Source organism: Mustela erminea, chromosome 9, assembly GCF_009829155.1.
Source record: "Mustela erminea isolate mMusErm1 chromosome 9, mMusErm1.Pri, whole genome shotgun sequence".
In the NCBI taxonomy this organism is placed as follows: domain Eukaryota; kingdom Metazoa; phylum Chordata; class Mammalia; order Carnivora; family Mustelidae; genus Mustela; species Mustela erminea.
Genome location: NC_045622.1, coordinates 7,443,609 through 7,464,455, shown reverse-complemented (window position 1 = coordinate 7,464,455; position 20,847 = coordinate 7,443,609). Strand labels below are relative to the sequence as shown.

Sequence of the window (20,847 nt, the reverse complement as noted above, 5' to 3'; positions counted from 1 at the left end):
ATGTCATACCACCTCCGATCTCAGTTCCGTTAGTCTTAATCACGGGGCGTTTTGAATCTGCCTCACACATGTGCTTGGTGGTCCAGCCAGAGATTCAGGCAAAATTCATACACAATATCTGGGGCTCCCATATGCATTTTTTTTCTCCTTTCTGGGATTACACACACACATGCGCATGCTCATGCGTGCACACACATGCACACACACACACTTTCCAGCTGCTGTGGTTACCTCCATCTCCATTCTGCAGATTTTCAAGCCAGCGAGAGTGCAAACTTGCCGAGGTTGTAGTGACCCTACCACCCTGGAGCCTGTCCTCACACTAAAAGCTGTAAGAAGGGGAAACTTCCCCTGTGCTGTGCCATTCCCTGTTGCAAGTATCAGACTTTTACCTCCAGTACCCACCTTCTTCCAGCCACTTTTTGGTGCCTTTAAGTAGGCTATTGTATTCTTAAATTTCATTTCGAGTTTAATTTCTTATCTGTGTGTATGTGCTGGGGGTTGGAGGATGGCATGAACAGGCCCAAAAGAACTTTAGAGAGCTGTCTTTTTATGTATCAAATCCTGTGCAAATCCATCAACTTTCAAGTTAAAATTAGATACAGATGACATCAAAACTGTTTAGCACTATGACCTCACAAAATCATGATTCACTGTCGACCTTTCTTCTGCCTATTTTGTTCATGCTGTCCCTTTCCATCTAAATCTCTCCTCAATTCAGTTACTACTGGAGAATGATTTACTGAGTATTTACAAGGTGCAAGACACCATGTCAGTTGCTCTGTTGAAATTTTATTCATTCAGAATCCAGATCAAATGCATGTTCCTCCAGGATCGTTCCCTCCCTCTTAATAGGTAGATGCGCTTTACCATGCTTCTGAATGTCTTGGGTACTTTGCCCTTCCCTTGCTTCTCTCCCCACCATCACCAGACCTATTTCCCCTGTTAAGGTTCATGATGGCAAGAACAAGTCTCACTCATGTTTGCACACATCTATGCTACCTTAAACATGCTTTTTAAAGTCCAGAACCAAAAAGATACCTTTAAAAAAGTCTTTGCAGTCAAAAGAAGGATGAGGGGTGGAAATGTAGAACATTAGCTTCCTGTCTTTGTTTTCAGCAATAGAGAGGGACATAAAGTAATAAAGCATTAATTTATTTCTAGAGAACATCCTAATAAAAGATAACTCTTGGTGTTTTTCATTCCTCTTCCTTTTCCTCTTCTTTTTCCCCTTCTCTTTCTCCCTCCTCTTTTTCCTGCCTCTTTCCTTCTGTTTCTCACCATTTAATTGTGGTCTGATTTAATCTTCAACTTCTTTGTATGCCTCGTCTCATTTTAAAATAAGATATGTGTGTTAGTATGAAACACCTTTTGCCTTAACTTGTTATAGTAAAGAGAGGCTTTTCTTTGCCTTTGAAAATTCAGTGACAAAACTCAAGTAAACAGACAAATGATGTTCCAAAAATGGGATAGAGAATAATCCAAATATTTGATTTTTCCTTAATTTATAAAATATTACCATGTAATTTCTTAGATTAAATTGTCAGTAACAAAGGATATCTATAAGCATTTTTCTCATTGAACCATAGAAATGAACAACATCTTATAAGTTGGAAACTGTCAAAATAAGACTAAGTGAGTTAAAATAGTTTTCCTAATAATCTCACTTCTTCCTAAGACTCAGGTCAGAAGACATTTAAAAGGAGAAGGTCTATCATAAACTGGGCCTTCTGGCGTGGGTCCAGCACTCACCTGGATAACTTACCGGTGTCACCAACATCGCCTGTGCCAGGGCAGCTCTTCGGAGTCTCTCTGCCAAGTATTTGTGAAAATGACAATCTGCCCAAACCTGTCCTGGTGAGTCTCGTTAGGGCCTGTGACACTAATGGGAATGGAGAACCCTGGGAGGGAAATCTCTTCTTAAATGGGAAAACTATAGACACAGCTTTGGCTTTGGCTGAGAATTTTATTGTTACTTCTAAGGAAAAAAAATCTGATTAAGCTATTGTAGAATCCTAAGAGAGACATAAAGGGGAGAGATCATGGAGGCTGCTGGTTTCAGGAAGGAGCCATGTAAACCTGCTCAGATAAATCAGAGTTTGGCTCTGTAGGCAGAGTCCACTCTGGAGTCCCGTTATCCCCCATGTTTCTCTCATGGCCTTTCCAGAACCCTGTGTTGTTCTGTAAGCCTCCTTTAATCATTCTAGCAGCAGAAACCACTCATTCTTATAATTTTTTAAAATCTGACATGTCTTAGATGTATTTCAGGTGCATACACATGTACATCCTCTGGCATTCAGTTCCCTTTTATAAATAGAGTGGTTCAGATGAAACCACTGAGTCTGTACTATGTCCTTGATATATGGAATGATCACTGTTCAGCGGCATTCATTGAGTGCCCCGCATCCCACAAGCACTGTGCTGGATGTATGGGACGTGCGGGACTTGACCTACATCGTGCTGTGACATGGGCTGCCCACTGGCCTCACCATCGTCATGCTCACCCTCCACAGTACACTGAGCACTTATCACTACCATCAGCCCTACTTTACAAATTTTAAAAGTCTCAAGTTTACTAGAGGTCACAGAGTAAATATATGCCATAACCAGGTTTCAGATCACATGCGTTGCTCCCCAACACCCATTCTCCTTCCTACACCACAAGCAAAGGACATTTCTTTGCTAGAAAGAAAACTAAATGAAAGACTGATCACAATGCAGCGGAGAAAACTTCCTGGAAGAGGTGATTTTTTTAGCCTGATTTTCAAAGAACGAAGTAAATGCAGGAAGTAGAATGTGTTATGGAGTCACATAAAAAGAAAGACAAGCAAATGGAGAATGAGTCTGGCAAGAATATTTCCATATTTGGAGGAAAGAGTCCATATTTGGTGGAAAGAGTCCACATTAGAGAATAATAGGAAAAGAGGAGTAAGGGAAGGAGGGAGGCAAGTTTATAGGGACCTTAAAACAGTCAGAGAAATACGATTTTAAACACAAAAGATAGTCTCATTAAAGTAAAATGTTTTAGATGCTGAATATAGCAAGAATAAGTAGGGGAAGAGATTTAGAGATACCAAAACACAAACTGACTTCAGTCCAAGTTACAGCCCCTCCTCCAGTGCTTTTCCCCTGGGACACCCTAGCCGCTGGTGGCCAGAGAGGGCAAGTGTGTCTTCCCCTGCTTGTATCTGTGAAGTGCCATTTTGGTTTTTTCCTTTGCTTCCTTATAGGATATGCTTTTCTTTCTTAATCAAAAAGGACCCCTCACAAAAGGGATCTTCAGACAATCGGCCAATGTGAAATCCTGCAGAGAGCTAAAAGAAAAACTGAATTCTGGAGTTGAAGTACACCTAGACTGTGAATCTGTTTTTGTGATAGCATCTGTCTTGAAGGTAGGAAAGGTTCTCCCTTCATCTACCCCACAGTGTAGCTCTGGGAGGAGACAACTGGTTTCTCTCATTACAACATTTTTACCAGCTGCAAAGAACCATAATGGATTTAGAATCTAAAAAGTGTTAAAAAAAAAAAAAATCAAAAATCACTTCACAAAATCAACATAGGTCTTTAAAAGCCCTTGCCAACGATATAGCAAGCCAGAAATGCTTTTTGAATTTTTTTGTCCCACACCACTCTCATCTTCATTCTGCCACCTCATACAAAAGAAAAAAAAAAAATTAAATTAAATTACAAATAGTCAAAGCACGCACCGCATATTTACCAAAATAAACATCCTTCCTAATAAAGGCAAATTTTCAAAATAAACTTGTATTAAACTTTGAAACAGAGTTTACCATAATAAACATTTGCCTAACAACTAAAACAAAAAATTGCTCACAGAGATCACTGAAAATTCCATTCACTTATACAATCATCATGCCTTCCCCTGTCCCCTGGTGCCTTTCTAAAGTAAAAGCAGAGTAGGAATGACTCCAGCATCTGGGTCTTTTATAAAACCCTTACCGCATTTGGCACTTTTTTATGGTTTTTACTTACCCTTTGCCCCTTGGTTACTTAACTCACACCCATAGTTGAGTTAGAACTCCTCTAAAATGTTTTCCTCCCCACATTCTTGCAAATGCCTCACATGTTTTAAAAATCTAGAGTCAGTACCACCCCAGCTATAGCTTCTGCAGACCGGTCTCGGGCTCCCATCTCCCAGCCCAGCTGGAAAGCACCAGGGCAAGGGGTGGAGGAAAACGTGGTGGAGATGACCCTTCCGTGTCCCTCCTCCTGTTCAGCTGCTTACAGAATCTTCCTTCATGACTTAATGGATAATCAGATGTTTCCTGGCAAATGAGCCACTTCTGCTCTTAACCCCTGCTGTAGACTTTTGCAATAATGTATCAGTCAAAAACAATCAGAGAGCTGGAGCTAGGCTCATTTTATCTGTTTTGCAAAGGATTTGTGACTACTCTTCTGTCCTGAAATACAAGAAAGATATGTACAGTGTGCTTAGCCAAATGTATGTCTAGTATATATATGCATAATGAATTTTCCCTTTTTTCTTTATATAATTAGGCTTTTTCCTATCTCTTAATTTAAAAAGTTAAAAGCCTACATTTTAGAAAATTTTCCTTACTATGCTATTCTTCATAGCACCACATTTAAAATTTTATACTAAATTTTTGAGATTATTATCGAGAAACATGCTTCTAGAGGAGTCAAATTATATTTCAAATTGCAGAAATATCACTGGTCCAAAAATATCAAAAGACAAATGATTGAAAAATCTGGTTAAATGGGTTTCAAATAATTGAAGTTTTGTAATCATGTAACTGTGTGTTACTCTCATTTCTTCCCAGTGGTTGCAGGAAAGAAGATACTTTTTGCCAAAAGTTTTTGAGCTTCTGGTTTGTTTTGTTTCTTGTGTTTAAGACTATCTGGAAGTGGTACTTAAGTTTTCCTTTAATTTTTTTACTTATGCTGGTTTTGCTTAAATACAAGCCTAACTGTTCAAACTGTTATGGGAAGAAAATTGCTTGAGACACTGTAACTTTGATCCATTAGACCTTTAAGGAAAAGTTCATTTTTGATCCTACAGGAATCTCATCTCAAATTAATTTGGGAGTTCTGCTGATGACCTGGGCTCTGCTCTTGGAAGGGAAGAGGCTTTCAGTTGAGTGCTGTGAGCTGGTGATTGTAATTCAGAACCAGAGCTCACATCCTTTCTCAGCTGTGACGGTGGTTGTATTTCGTAACTTGTTATTCCAGCTGTGGAGAGTTCATTGAGATGTTACGAGTTATTATCTTTCAAGTGTAGGTTTAAGATTTAATGATGTTTTTCTTCAAGACAGATCATAAGTATGTTTCCCACTGAGATTTAAAAAGAGAACTATTGTCATTGTCCCACTTCGAAATAACAAATTTTGCCTCTTCTAAATCTGACTTTTAAAGTAGGTGCAGCAACTAAAATTAGTTCGGAATTATGAAAATGTAATAGCGCTACCCAAAAGTAGATGACTTTTGTGATGACACATCTCAATTACAAGTATCTAGGTACATTTCTACAGAAGAAATAATAGAACAGAGAGAGACTTTGAAGCAATCTCTTCCTACTTGTTAACTGCTCTAAAAAAAATTTATGGTAACAGGTGACATGACTACAAAGAGGTGTTTTAAGTTATCTTAAAAATCTCAGTTACGGTTCGTTGGCCTTACCTTGTTCCTCATCAATGTGTGGCCATGGAAAAAATAGCACCAGTTCAGTAATGACCTCTGCCAACTTTGTCTGGGACTGTGTGTGGCATTCAGGTATACAGAGAAGAAGGTGGGTTCTGTCCCTGCCCTGGGGGAGCTCATACTGGAGAAGATGCACAACTAGTCAGCAGAGCCTAACAGTCAGATGCCACAGCTTCCCGAGTAGTGATAGAGACAGAACACAAGACTAACGGGTTGTGTGTTGCCGTCTGTAAGGCACATAGGTAAAGTTGTTGACTGGGTTCTCCAGCAAGAGTTAAAACTGAGCAACTGCAGACTTTCACCTGCCTCCATGTTGTAAGCAAGAACTTGCAAGACCATGAGTACAGTGCTTAGACCTGAGATTGAGTTTTTTCCTGCCTAATCGTCACTGAGGTAGAGATCAGCCTTTGCAAGCCTGGCCTTGTTAGCACCAAGCCTAAGCAACAGAGAGAGTTGGCCTAGATCACAAATGAATATAGGACCAGGACCAAATTTAATTTGTTTTTATGCTTTTTATAAACAAAAATCAAATACCCTTGATCATATCCTATTTGTGATATGGTCTGGTTTCCCCACACCCAGCCCCACCAGCAGTCTCAGCAGACTAGGGTCTCAGAGGATAATGTACCGGGCACACTGTTAAGTGTGTGTCAGGCATGTGGGTGCTGTCCCAGACCCCCAGAGCCCAGACATACATAGCCTTGAATGCTTCCTCCCCCATCCCCATTATATGAGGGGAATGCCAGGAGAAACTCCGAGTTTCACCTCTGGATGGAGTTTTCACCAATGCCACTGGAATATAAAGTTCCAAAATGACAGAGACTTTGTTTTACTCACTTCTCTGTCCCCAGCCCCTCAACCGTCCCTGGCATATTAGAGCAATTATGTGTAGAATGACCAAATGAGTGACTATTACATTAGGAACCTCACAAATGTCTTAGTGTGTTTCTTTGAATGGGTGATTTGAGAGCAGAAAAAAAGGACTTGGGTTGGTTTGCTAGACCCTGTCATGTTGTACTAGTTGGTTAAAACCTACACAAACGAAATTCCAGCCCAAAGAGGTTGTCGTTATCTTTCCCACTGTACCCCAGACTCCAGTTTCCCTCTGGTTTTTGTTAGAAAAAAATCAAAGCCTGTGTTTCTATGTGCACACAATAGTGGAGAGTTGGCACAGAGCTCCATGTATTCCAAAAAAAGGAGGACTTAACTTTTCAACAAAATGTTTGCTTTTTTATTTCCCCAGTACATATATAGCATGAGAATAATGACTTAAAATATTTATTTTCCTTCTGTAAAAGGATTTTCTACGAAATATTCCAGGAAGTATTTTTTCATCAGATCTCTATGACCATTGGGTCTGTGTCATGGATCAAGGAAATGATGAAGAGAAAATAAATACAATTCAAAGGTAATTATTCTAATTTAGTCATGTCTCAAAAATACTTAAAAAAAAACTTTTATAAGCTTGTCGACTCAAGTAATGATGACTCTCACAAAGCCATATCCATGAAGACCAGTTTAAAAATAGATTTATGAAAAATTTTAAAAAAATAAAAAATAAAATAAAAATAGATTTATGCTAGCTACTATCATTGTTATTATTGTTTTTCCCTAATCTTATTAACGTGGAATACTTGAGCATTGTACACCTCCTGTATATCTGAATCTGATAGGAGCTGAAACTCATTAAACTAATAACTAGACTCAATCTACAATTTATGATCTTAATTTTGGTAAATACTTAACTAAACCTATAGCTCTTTGTCTATCTCATTCAGCAACTAAATTCAAACAGAGAAAATTCCCTCCCCTTCAGGAACTGACTGTCTTAGTAGAGTAGATAGATAAACCAAGGATTATAGGTATAGCAGATCAGTGCTACGAAAGAGATATGGAGGAGGTACTGCAGAGACATTGTTTAACTATTGAAAAGTGTCAAGGAAAAAGCCTGTCCTATCACAAAGAATGCATTGTCTATTCTCGTGCAAATGGAGATTGCTGGCAGAACTCACCACCCAAATTCACTGTTTCCTGCATTATACGAGAACTGGAAAGAAGTGTCCATTAACAAAAGGCAGTACTCCCAGTTCTGTAAAAACCCAAGAATCCTAGTATCATTTATCTGCATAGGCTTGTTTAGTACAATTTTTTTCTTGAGCAACTTTCAAATATGAATTATTATCTATACACTATCGGTAGACACCTTTTGTCAGTAGAACATATTACAACCGTTGAAGACACCAGAAATCAAAGCCAAGTCACACATACTATCTGTGCTTCCATTATGATTAGGTAGAAGCCAGTTTCTCTGCATTGTTGCTCATTGTCTAAAACTGTGTATCCTACAAACTGTTAAAGGATGATTTTTTTTTAAAAAAAAAAGTAAAATTAAGACTCATTCAAATATAAAATGAACAATACAAAAATTTTTATTTAAATCTCTAATTAATGAGAGAACCAGTTGGATGTTACCACCAGTTCGAAGGAGACTTCAAACTACTACAACATCCATAGTTGCTTCAGAAATGCTGAAATGATTTTACACATAGACACAAAACTGGCTTTTTTTACTGGAGCATGAAGGGGAACAGTAAATCATATGTCTCTCCACCAGACAGAATTTTCAAATCTATGGACAAGTGTTAAATGTAGTGCTATCAGTAGTCTGCAATTTACAGAGATGTAGAATAGCTCAAAGATATAGGGCCCCTAGGGAATCAAGATAACCCAGAAGAATATGCTAGACAGCACCTTACTTTCCATTAAACACACTCAGTAATCTCTTAGTTTATTTCAATATCTCTTATAATTTGTCCTTATGAAACCTTACGAAACAGTGTCAGTCCATCACCCTGAAGAAGTGCCTTTGTGCTGTTTATGCAGCAAGAGTCACGTTACCTTATTTTCCCTCCCAGGTTGCAGACTTTTGTTGAAAAGAAACAACCATGATCATCAACGTATATGTCTTTTTTCTGGATAGTAGCTCATATAATTTTCAATGAATAATAATTTTAAAATCCCCTGTCAATTACAAAATAGGAACAGTAGGAAATGTACTGTTGTAAGCTTGACTTATATATGAGAGTGATACCAGCATAAAAAGAAGTTTGGGACAAAATTGACCCCAAGGTGATAGAGCAGAACATAAGCTCTCAGAATGGACCTAAAAGTCTTAATAGTTGAGGTTTGGGTTCTCACCAAGAGATAGAATTCCTGTATTGCTACTGAGAAATAAAGAACCACTAAAATTTAATTATTGTTTAATTTCATCAAAAAGCTTTTTGGGGGAGGCTTGGTTGAGAATATTCTGAAACGTTACAGGATTGGCCTAAGTTAAAACACATTGCATTAATTTCAGGTATATATTTCAGGCAGTCAGCATTTTTTACAAGCCATTTTTCTGCATTATTTTTCATCTTCATTGGGTTGTGAAGACAGTGTACAAAATAAATAAGTAAATCCCCCATCCATGTTTCCATTCTTTCTGTAAGGCAGTTCCTAAGTTGCATGTACCATAGAAACTGAAATTCTTGCATATCTGAACTGTGTTCTTTCTTTGCATGGTTTCCCATGAAAAGCAAGCGTTGCTTATCTACACAAGTTTTTTATGAAATGTCTTTCTTAAAGAGTGCATTTTTCTGTCTTTAGGCTATTAGACCAACTTCCAAGAGCCAACGTTGTTCTCCTAAGGTATCTTTTTGGGATATTATACAACATTGAGCAGCATTCCTCGTCCAATCAGATGACTGCATTTAATTTGGCCGTGTGCATTGCTCCAAGCATTCTTTGGCCTCCTACTTCCTCCAGCCCAGAACTAGAAAATGAATTTACAAAAAAGGTAATGAAGTTTTTCATTTTTATGCCCTGGGGGACTAAGTCCCCATTTTGAACCTTAAATTCAGGGTATTAATTCTGAAAGACGTTTTCTGGAATAACTTAAATATACCTCCTTAGAAATTTGAGTGTATTGAGTTTATCCTACCCTGGTAGATTATAGAAAGGTACTTTCTTGAGCAAAACAGTGATAGCAGTTCTGGGTTACTTCTCTTCTCCCTTCAAGTAGGCAAAACACTATGGCTGACTTAAACCTTAGAGTTACACGAAAGAAAATGATATGATTTAAATAAAAAAGAAGGACTTTGGACTTAGACAAGCCAAGGATCATTCTTCAGCTCCAAACTTGCCAGATGTACAATCTTGGATAAAATTAGTTCTGTTGATCCAGTTTCCTCATCTAAAAAATGGAGGTGGTGGGACGCCTGGGTGGCTCAGTGAGTTAAAGCCTATGCCTTCGGCTCAGGTCATGATCCCAGGGTCCTGGGATCGAGCCCCACATCGGGCTCTCTGCTCAGCAGGGAGCCTGCTTCCTCCTCTCTCTCTACCTGCTTCTCTGCCTACTTGTGATCTCTGTCTGTCAAATAAATAAAGTCTTTAAAAAAAAAATGGAGGTGGTGTTGATACCTACTTCAGGCAGCGGTTACTTGAAATCACACCCTTCTAGAGCCTGCTAGCTAATATGGGGCTTAGGGATATTAGTTCTCATACCTCCCAACACTCTGCCTGTTCCTTCGCCTCAGCTGCTGGGGCAAGGAAACCAAGGACACATCCCAATACATCTCAGTGGAGGCACGGAGCTTTCTCGTAAAATCTTACCTCCAACCCCACCTTTTCCAGGGAGTCTAAGGGAAGGAACTGCATAGGTAAAGACTAATGAGGCAAAATGCAAGTTTTCTCTCTAGCTCTATTTCCTACTTCACAGGGGAACCCACAGAGGATGCCCACTTCCCACACTTATGACAACTGCCTTTTACATGTGAAATATATTTCATAAGTCTTTATCTAATGATACCTCATGAATTTTAATAAGCAAGTTTATTTCTTTACCCCAAATGCCCTAGAGAGAATTCTTTAAGTTAGCCTAATTTTATGTTTTTAAATTTTATGTATTTAAAAGAGAACAGGGAGAGGGACAGAGGGAGAGAGAGAATCTTAAGCAGACTTCATGCTGAGTGAAGAGCACAGTGTGGGGCTCAGCCTCACAGCCCTGAGTTCATGACCGGTGCCAAAATCAAGAGTCGGATGCTTATTAACCAACTGCACCACCCAGGGGCCCCAAGTTACCCTAATTTTAAAGATGTAGCATTAGTATAAAAATGTTAACATTGAGCTAAGGCCACAGGGAACTTTAGTGCACCAAATAAAATTGATTTCTACACCCAAACTACTCTTGCAAGTATCATGGTTTTTTTAGGAGGAACTGTTTTGTGTATTTTTAAAGCATACATGAATTTTTCTCAAGATTCTTTTTCACTTTTAGTAAGATCAGGATTTATATATGAAATGTGCTTTAGAGACTATATGAAAAGTAGCACTTTCTTTTTGTCCTTTTTCATGCAGGTTTCTCTGCTTATACAATTTCTGATTGAAAATTGCTGTAGGATATTTGGAGAAGAAATCACTTCCCTCTTGGGACAGGTTTCAGTGAGATGTGATACTAGAGAGAATGCCTCAGGTATTGTGAATAATAATTGGATTGGTTTTTGTGAGAAACAGGCATGTGTGAGTGAAGATGCTGGGACAGTGTCCTGGGGCCTGCCGCAGCTCAGTGAAGGAAGCCTCTGACCTCAGTCATGGGCCTAGGGTTTCTGCTCCTCCTTGCGTGACCTGCTAATAGGTCAGGTTATGTTAACAGTGTGGTGGGGTTAAGAAATATGTAAGATGAGGTCCAGAACTTCCAGAAGCATCTTATGTTATGTTTTTAAACTTCTTTTAAAAATATCTTTACAGAGATCCCTAACATGTGTAGTAGAACTGCTGTGGCTGAAATTAGAGTAAGATGTCCTAAAGAGGTGGGGGCAGGCCTGGGCTTCTCCCCACTCTCCTTCCTCTGAGTGGCCCTCAAGATACTTCATGCTGTGGAACAGTGTAGAAACCACTAGTACTATGGGGCCAGGGGGGACTTTGAAACCAATCAGCCTTCCAGAATACAGATTCCTGGACCACCAATTACTAGTTATCTTTGACCAATTCTTTTTTTTTTTTTTTTTTTTTTTAATTCAATTAGCCAGTATATAGCTCATCATTAGTTTTTGGTGTAGTTTTCAGTGATTCGTTATTTGTGGTTTTGTATAACCATTCTATGCCCCTGAACATCATTATCTTAATCAATAAATGTGGATAACATAATGTCTCACTTTTATGATTATTGTAAAGATTAAAGTAGCAAACACTGAAGAGCTTGGGTTCATAAATGGTTCCTCTGAGATCAAACTGCTCACCCGCAGTCATGAACCTGCATATACCTGGCATTCATTCCTTTATATTTTGGACCATTTCTTGATATTAACATGTCCTCATTGCTTTGAAGAGACCTTAATTAAGAAAGCCTTTTTCTTCAAGAACTGAGATAAATTCGGTATACTCAACATTTTTTTTTTAAAATTCTGGGGAGACTGAAAGATCCTTTCTAAGAGTAGGAATCTGAACAATCTTTATGAAAAGAAAATTAAACTAAGTACTAGAGATTTTTTTTTAAGGCAGCATGTATTTTTGGTAAGTAAAAATGTTAATTGTGGTTTGATTTTTTGACAGATATCTCTTGCTTCCAACTGAATGATTCCTCCTATGACAGCTTGGAAAATGAGCTAAATGAGGACGTCGATGCTCCCTGTAGTGACTTGGTAAAGAAACTTGGTCAGGGTAGCAGAAGCATGGACTCCGTATTAACCCTCAGTGACTATGACCTCGACCAGCCTGAGGTGGAAGGCCTTTTAACCCTAAGCGACTTTGACTTGGACCGTTCTAAAGATGAAGACATTCAAATGGAACGGCCTCTTGAATCCAAGCCAGCGAATGTGGCAGTAGTGTATGCAAAGGTCCCGCTGCGTGACCATGCCAGGGCTGCATCTGGCCTGAGCACACCCAGCTACCTGTCCACAGCTGCAGCAGATGTTCCAAAAAGCCTGAGGCGACACCGGCGCTGCTCAGAGCCCAGCATCGATTATCTAGATTCTAAGCTTTCCTATCTCAGGGAATTTTATCAGAAAAAGCTACGCAAGTCCAGCTGTGATGCAATTCTCTCACAAAAAGATGAGGATTATCTGAAGCAGAATCAACCCCTCCAGGAAGAGGGTAAGACATATTTTAAACATGGTTTAGTCGAAGGCACTGAGAGCAAGAAAAATGCCACTAATAAAAATGTTAAGAAGAAAAGCTTATCCGGGAATGAAGGAAATCACGTGAAACTTTTTTCTAAATCCAAGCCAGTGGCCATTTCTGTGGCATCTTGTAGTCACATGTCCTCACAGGATCATACCGGGAACCAGCCCTTTGGTGCAGCTACATCAGGATACTCCCCACCACACACAGCAGATGCTCTCAAGACTTCGAGGCGGCACCGGCGCTGCTCAGAGCCCAACATGGATGACCAGCACTGCAAACTGACCTATCTCAGGGGAATGTATTCAAAGAAACAACATAAAACTAGCTATGAAGCTGGTCTCTTGCATGGAGAGGAAGATTATCTCCAGCGGCACAAATCATTGCAAATGGAGGGGCAAAAGCTCATTAATCAGAGTTTGGTCATGGGGATTGAAGTGGGCAAGAGTAGTGGCACAAACCAAAACACAGAGAAGGGTTTACCCCCGAGATTAAATATCTGCCCAAGGACTAGCTATTCCAGCCTGTCCTCTCCAGGCACTTCCCCATCTGGCTCATCAGTGAGCTCCCAAGACAGCGCTTTTTCTCAGATTTCTGAACACTCTGTGTTTACCCCCACTGAAACTTCCTCTCCAATAGATTGCACTTTTCAAGCTCAAAGAAAACAAGACGAGCTTTCTTCTGATTTTAGCAATTCCAGCCTCATTTCTGCAACTCCTGGTCCCTCATCAGGGCAGGCCAGCAGCCACCTGGCTTATACGAGAAAGGATACTGTAGAATGGCATTCACAGATACACTCTGTAACTCTTCACCCAAGCACATGGTTGAGAAATGGTGTGGCCAGTTTGAAAAACTGGTCCCTCAAAAAGAAGGCAAGAGCATCCAGACCAGAAGAAAAGAAAGTAAGTTCTCTAAAAGGACCCACAGAGCCACCTCCACATGCTCCTGGTATTTCAGAAGCCAACCCACTACAAGAGAGACAGAAAGACATGCCCCAAAGGGTACCTGAAGAATTTGGAACTGTGCAAACAGCCCAGTGGTACAGTTCTTACTCCAGCCAGGACTCAGGGAGACACTGTAGCTCTCCATTCAGCCTAGTGGAGGACGGACTCAAGCTTTGTGTGAAGTCCCACCAGGACGGAGAGAATAATGAGCAGTGCTCCCCTGGTACTTTGCGTTGTAAGAGATCCTTACCCGGCTCTTTGTCTGTGGATGATCTGTCTAGCCCAGACTCAGGGCCTACAGTGGTTTGTGATACTGGGGACCTACAATTAGCCAAAGACATTTAACCACAGTAAGAATGTGATGTGTACAAGAAGAGAGACAAGTCTAAGAATCTGATGTCTACAAGAACAGAAACTGGGCTAATAATAATATAAAGACAAGATTATTATGACCCCTTTGTATAAATACATGGGATGGGTAGCATAAGGATAATCACTGCTAATACTTAGGACAACAAAGTAATTTTCTTTACTGAGACCATTTGGCAGAAAGTTTAGACTAAAAAATTTCATCATCTGTTTGGGAGGCTTTTCCTTATTAAAGCAAGGGATTTGTCCTCTCCCATGTTTTTGGAGATGACTAGCAGAGAGCCAGAGAAAACATCTTCTGTAGAGAAAACATGCCTTATATGAGATTAGTACACTGAAAAGGCCAGGATATCCTAAGTGAAGAATAAGGATTGTGGAGAGGCGGGGTGGGTGTAGAGAAACAGCCACATTCCATAGAATGTTTTTAATAACTACGCAAGAAAAATGCCACTAATCAAAGTATCTTTTAAAAAGAGAAAGCATGTCCAGTAATGAAGGAAATCATGTAAAACATTCCTCTGAATCCAAGCCAGTAGGTATTTCTGTGATGTTCTGTAGTCATGTGCCTTCACAGGAAGATTCCAGGAATCAGCCCATCGATGCAGCTACAGTGGCGTAGACTAGAATAATTCAAGAGCCATGAGTATCATAGTTTATTCATTGGTTGTATTCATTGATTGATTTTTCCATTGGTGTTCCACTACTATACAAAGGCTCCAGGAAGTAGATCTGTGAGGAGAGAGAAGAAAATGTTGCTTATTTCAGTATCCTTTTCAGAGGTGCCTGTGCTAAGAGCATTCTCCAGAAATGCAACTTTTGCTATTAGAAGGTGACCTCCTGACAGCATTGACTCTCCTGGTACAGAGGAAAAGATTGCAACACCAGTCCTCTCTCTATCTCTATTACACGAAGTTGTTGCCAACATGTGACCAAAGTATGGCTCGTCTTTGTTGAAAAAAAAAAATGTTTTTCTACAGCCCTGTCTCTTAGATTACCCAGCCAGAAAAAACTTACTGATACATCGTCCCTTTTCTAATTGTCATTGGCAGTTGAAAGAGTAATTTTAAAGTTGGCAGGTTATAAAAGAGTCACAGAATGAAACGCCCACCAATCAGCAGTCAGGCCTTCTCAGACCATCATTGGTTTTGGATTTTCTCACCTCTGGAAGTTTTACGTATTTTTGTCCCAGATGATTCATGGTTTATATCCCATTAGTTTGTCTGCTATCCATGAATTTTTCTCCCCTCCCTTGCCTTAAAGGTTATACCACTACATCCCCTGAGTTATCTCCATGGATGATTAGGCCTCACCAGCCAGTGAGAAGGAATAGAATCAGGAAAGGATGTGCATCTTCCTTCACTTTAACTACTTACTTGGAAGAAGTTGCTTAGAAACCATTTGGCCTCTTTAGTTCACCGTCCTTTCTCCCACTAATTTATACCAAATTATTTTTCTTAGCCACCAGGAAACTTTCGTGTCAAATGTTCTTTCCCTGTTGTCCTAAAGGTTGAATTTCTGAGTTATAGAAAAAATAATAATAATAATGTTTTCTGTAAAGTAGAAGTCCTTTCAGTATTAGCTACAGGTGCTACCTACCTCTAAGGAACATGGCCGTGTTGGCCCTACGCATTGTAATTAACTCTCAGAACTCTGTGTTCCAAGAGCTCCTTCATGACACTGGCCATCTCAGTCACAGATGTGAAGTCAGTTTTACCTTATAAACAGCCACTCTATGCTTAGATTCCTGAGTGCCCATATGCATCTTTTGTGATTTAATATATAAAGGTAACAGGAAGTTCCTCCCCTTACCCTTCGGGCATACTACTGTCAGAACTGCAAGATGTGAATAAAGTTCTTACGGCTTGGAGTGTCGTTCTGGAAGAAGTTGTTTCTCCACTTAGCAAAATAATAGTTCTCTCCTTTTTTCTTTCATCTGGGTGGGTAGAAAATTATTCACCCAGTTTGAAGCATAGAAGAAAATAGATGCTGAGGTTTTCCATAACCATTCCTCTTCTCTGTGTTCCCCTAGATGCTCCTGTAATACTTAATGTGAATAGTTTGTTAATATTGCTGTAATGTATTATATTGTATGATTGGAAGAAAGACGACATGTCATTTTATTATACTCTGTCAATCTATAATATATTAGACTGATGCTTTATCTAAAATGCTTTGAGTTTGTATAATATATCTTGACAAATTTTACTACCATATGTAATGTAATAAATGTGTATTTTTGTACTTGCAGAAACTGCTGCTAACTTTTAAAGTTGTTTGGTTTTCAAAGCACTGAAAATGGATATGTATGAAGTCCATGCTGTCTATTAAATAAAAAAAATCTGTAGAATTAATGATCCCATCAGAGCAATATTGCCCTTTTGTAGAATTGTTTTAGTTAATGAACCCAGTCTTTGCTTAACATTGAAAATTTTATAAAATGTATTTAATATTGAATTGGAACTTTGAACTTTTAGTCCTAGATCATGGTGATTCTCTCTAGAAAAAGAGGGCTTTTTTTTCTTCTGTATTTTCCTAATCTTATCATTTACCAAACAAGTCATGCTTTAGACACATAGTCTTCATTTTATTAGACATTATGATTTTGTTTTGCTCCTAGAATCAGATATAGTCTATATTCTCATATCAGGAGAACCATTAACTCTGTTTGATTGATTGTATGATTTTCTTATCTAAATTTGAGTCAGAGTACCAGAGTACCCAGTTGATCCCAGACACATCCAGCCATTCCAAGATATCTGGATTCAGACACCCCAACACATCAATACTTGTAAGGTCATCTAAACTCACTAAATGTTACTGATTTTTCATGGCTGCTGCTTATTTGCCTTTTCAAAATCCACTGAGGTTTCACTCTGTGTAAGTTTAACAACCATTTCAAAGAAACTCAAAAATAAAAACTAGCTTAGTCCAGAAAAAATGATTTGCTTTAATAGAATACTGAAGACTAGCAACCCCACTGTCAGAAATGTCACTGATTATATTTAGGCAATGTACAGAGACACTGATGTTAATGTCTTTCTAAATTTTACAGAAATAAAAAAATAATTTTGCTGCTAAAAAGGAGTCTAAACCGACTAAAAACACTAGATTCAAGGAATTATCTCACATTGTGTTTTTCTGTCTTTCATGGCATGACATTGAATTGAAAGGCTCTAATGTATCCTTGAACCACTGGCATATTTTGTCTGTTGAAAAGAAACTCTAAGAATATTATGTATCTTAATGAAAGTTATGGCAGTGTTTAGCTGATATTTTCCTACTGGTCATGTTTGGGAGGAAGTCTTTGGAAACCCCATATTTCAATACAAAGAAAACTGCATATTTCAGTACAAAGAAAAAAATGAATAATAAAGTCAGGTACAATGTTAACTTTCTTTAATGTCTATTCTAGTTATCAGCATATCTCATAAGCTAAGTTTCCTGCTGAGAAGAAGAGTTCTCTTGAGTTCTGTGCTGTCTGCCCCAAGTAGAAGTCCTACTCATTTTCTGAGCCACCTGTGAGTATAAATCCTTCATCCTTACTGTTTGTGGGTTGTTGTTTTTTTTTTTTTTTAATATAGTGAACTCCTTGAGTTTCAGTTCTCCATAATGTCAAGTGTATAGTAGAATTTGCAGAAGGTATATAATTGGGAAAATCTTGGAGTCCCAAGGAAACATACACAAATGATGGAACCAGATGTACTTTGTTCCTAACTTTGTACAGGACATGTTCTCATTTTGCATCATGCATCAGGGACAGATGTATATACTTATAGAGTTCATAGTGTTTTTCTCACCTATTTAATTAGTTAGGGCAAAGTAAATACGTTTTCTGGAGTTTGGTTTTATTTTAAATGGCTATATAAATTGCAGATTTTGGAGACATTAAGATTTAAATATTAATTATTTACATATAGGTTTGATTTTAAATTACAATAACTTGGAATCAAATTTAGAACTCCTTGCAGCTTCTTGATCTGCTAGGAAGAGTGAATAAGTTGGCTAAGAACCTGTACTTAGGAGGTAGACCCATTTCTAAGCAAGTAAATTGGATGGTATAGAGAAATACTCCTCCAAATCACAGGGTCTGAGATTGTTACTGCCTAAAATATTTAGGAGGAAAAGAAACATTTTATATCTTTGTGCAAGAATGAAATGACTGAGAATTATCAAAATACATGAATTCAGAGATGCATACTGCTTGAAGGCACAGCAAATGCATAGAGGACAAGAAAATCTATAGATGAGCTAGCCAATTCAAGCAAGAAACTGAAATCACAAGGAGGTCAAAGAAAATTGAAAAGAGGAAAAGAGCGTATTTTGGGGAGATGAAGGTGTTACAAATTATATAAATGCTATTTAGGCCATTTAATTTTTATTACCAGGTATCATTCTAGATCCTAGGGATACAAGGTAACAACAAACAGATTGTTTCTCTCCCAGGAACAGCTAAGGAAAAAATTGGACTGTGTAGAAGAAAGTTAACATTAATATTCACTGGGCATTTCCATGCTCTCCTAATATATTAATAATATGTATTATTAATTATATTCAATTGTATCAATCAGTAATATGTACTATCAGTATGTATTATTTCATTAATGCTCACAGTAGCCCTATATGGTGGGTATATTCAGCTAGAGTTTCATTCTGATTCTGGCTCTTTTTTCTCAGCTTTTCACCTTAAAATAGGGATGATAATAAAACTCCACCCATAATAAAACAGACAAAACTTATATACATGAAAACCAATCCAAACTCTACTAAGTTAATATAAAAAAATAATAATCCAATATTGGAAATAATTCAGAAAGCCATGACAAATATAAAAATAAATGGCCTAAAAATTTGTTCCAGATGAAGTGGTATAGACTTGTGTCTCCCATCTCCTCCCCACTAAGTACAACTACAAATCCTGGAAATAATACAAAAGACAACCAAAGGAGAATTCTAAATGGTGGTAAGAGGAAGGCGAATTGGTTCAGAACTCCAAGACTAGAGAAACAACACAATAACTATCTTATACTCCTTCATCCAATAGAAAAAGTGACTGAGGCCTGACCTTTCTCAACCTAGCAACAGAAGACAGCCCAGATATGTGCATTTCACCCTCTCCCCATCAGTCAGAGTCTCTCTGACACCTTCAGGTAAGCTAGACATCACCAGCAAGTGGGATAGATGAATGCTCCACTAATAATAAGTGGCCAAGGGGAGAGTTATCCTTTTCCTGCTAAGCCTGAAATCCCCCACTCCCTTACTGGGAGATACCAAAATGGTCAGGCTACAACAGAAAGAAGGACCCAGTCAGAACAAGCAGCTCAGCCTGGGAAACATCTTTGTCCCAACAGGTGTAAGACTCCCTCCTGACACACACAGACTCTGAGATAGCCAGACAGCAGGGACAGGAGGCCTCTATCACAAAAAAAATACTGAGCCAAGGAAATCTAAGGTCTGTGAGACCAAGAGGCTTCTCTGGCTGAGAACAGAGCAAAATAGCACCACAGAGTCTCTGAAAATTAAATGGCCCATGGGCCCACAACCCCTGACTTTAGGTCAGGATCTGGGGGATAATAACAAAAGACCCAACATTGTATCATTGGAGTTCAAAACAGAGAGACAGTTAAGCTAAAACAGTATTCAGAGAAATGGTCGCTGAAAATGGCTGGTGAAAGACACAAATCTGCATATTCAGGAAGCTGAGTAAAATCCAAAGTAGATAAAAGTGAATAGTGAAAAGTACATCTTAAATGTTTAGATACTAAAGACAAGAAGAAAGATCTTGAAAGCAGACAAAAATAACACCTTACCTATAAGGGAACACCAATTTTCAGATTTATCATTTCAAACCACAGGGAACAGAAGAAAGTGGCATATTGTACAAGTGTTAAAGAACTGTCCACCCAGAATTCCATTTCCATTGAAACTATCCCTGATGAATGAAGGGGAAATAAGGACATTCTTAGATGAAGGGAGACTTTTAAGAATTTGTCACTAACAGTTGGTATATTCTCAAAGTTTAGCTAGTTCTTTAAATAAGAAGTAAATGCTAAAAGAAGGAAATATGGAAAATCAGGAAGGAGGAAAGGACAATGGAAAGCAGAAATAAGAATTCTTAATGATACACTATTCTCATGAGTTTTATAAGTCATATTTGTGCTTGAAACAAAAATTACAGCATCATTTGATAGTTAAGACAATGATATTTAAAAGTGGAAAAAATAAAAGGACCGACATGGAAATGAGTTTCTCATACTTCACTCAATGTTGTAAAGTGTTGATATTAATGAAATGGAATACTATATATGTGTATATTGTAATACTTAAAGCAACTACAAAAACTGTATTTTTGGAAAGCGTATCTCTCTAAAATACCACAAATAAATCACAATGAAATTCTAAAAAATATTTAACCCACAGGAAGGCAAATAGAACGAGAAAAACAAGAACCAGAGTGGGAAAAAAAACCTCAAAATAAAACAAATAATAGAGTGGCACACTTTAGGTCTAACATATAAAAAATTACATTATTTACAAATGATCTACATATACCAGTCAAAAGACAAAGATCGACAGAATGCATTAAAAAATAAACTACTTAACTATATCCTATCTATAAGAAATTTCAAATGCAATGATATGGGTAGGTTGAAAGTAAACAATGAGAAAAATATACCATGCAAACATCGATCAAATTTAA

General features: G+C 38.3%; 1 protein-coding gene across 5 annotated transcripts in view; it reads left to right on the top strand.

The window, feature by feature from the left end:
- The window catches only part of ARHGAP20 (Rho GTPase activating protein 20), a 128,570-nt gene extending 112,064 nt beyond the window's left edge, over positions 1-16,506 (top strand). For all 5 annotated transcript variants that reach the window (XM_032356729.1, XM_032356725.1, XM_032356726.1 and 2 more), the window contains 6 exons: positions 1,679-1,857; positions 3,231-3,392; positions 6,978-7,087; positions 9,328-9,517; positions 11,077-11,191; positions 12,271-16,506. In XM_032356729.1, the coding sequence (XP_032212620.1) occupies positions 1,679-1,857; positions 3,231-3,392; positions 6,978-7,087; positions 9,328-9,517; positions 11,077-11,191; positions 12,271-14,126 (2,612 nt within the window). In that variant the 3' untranslated portion in view covers positions 14,127-16,506. The remainder of the gene's footprint in view (positions 1-1,678; positions 1,858-3,230; positions 3,393-6,977; positions 7,088-9,327; positions 9,518-11,076; positions 11,192-12,270) is intronic.
- Positions 16,507-20,847: the final 4,341 nt, after the last annotated feature.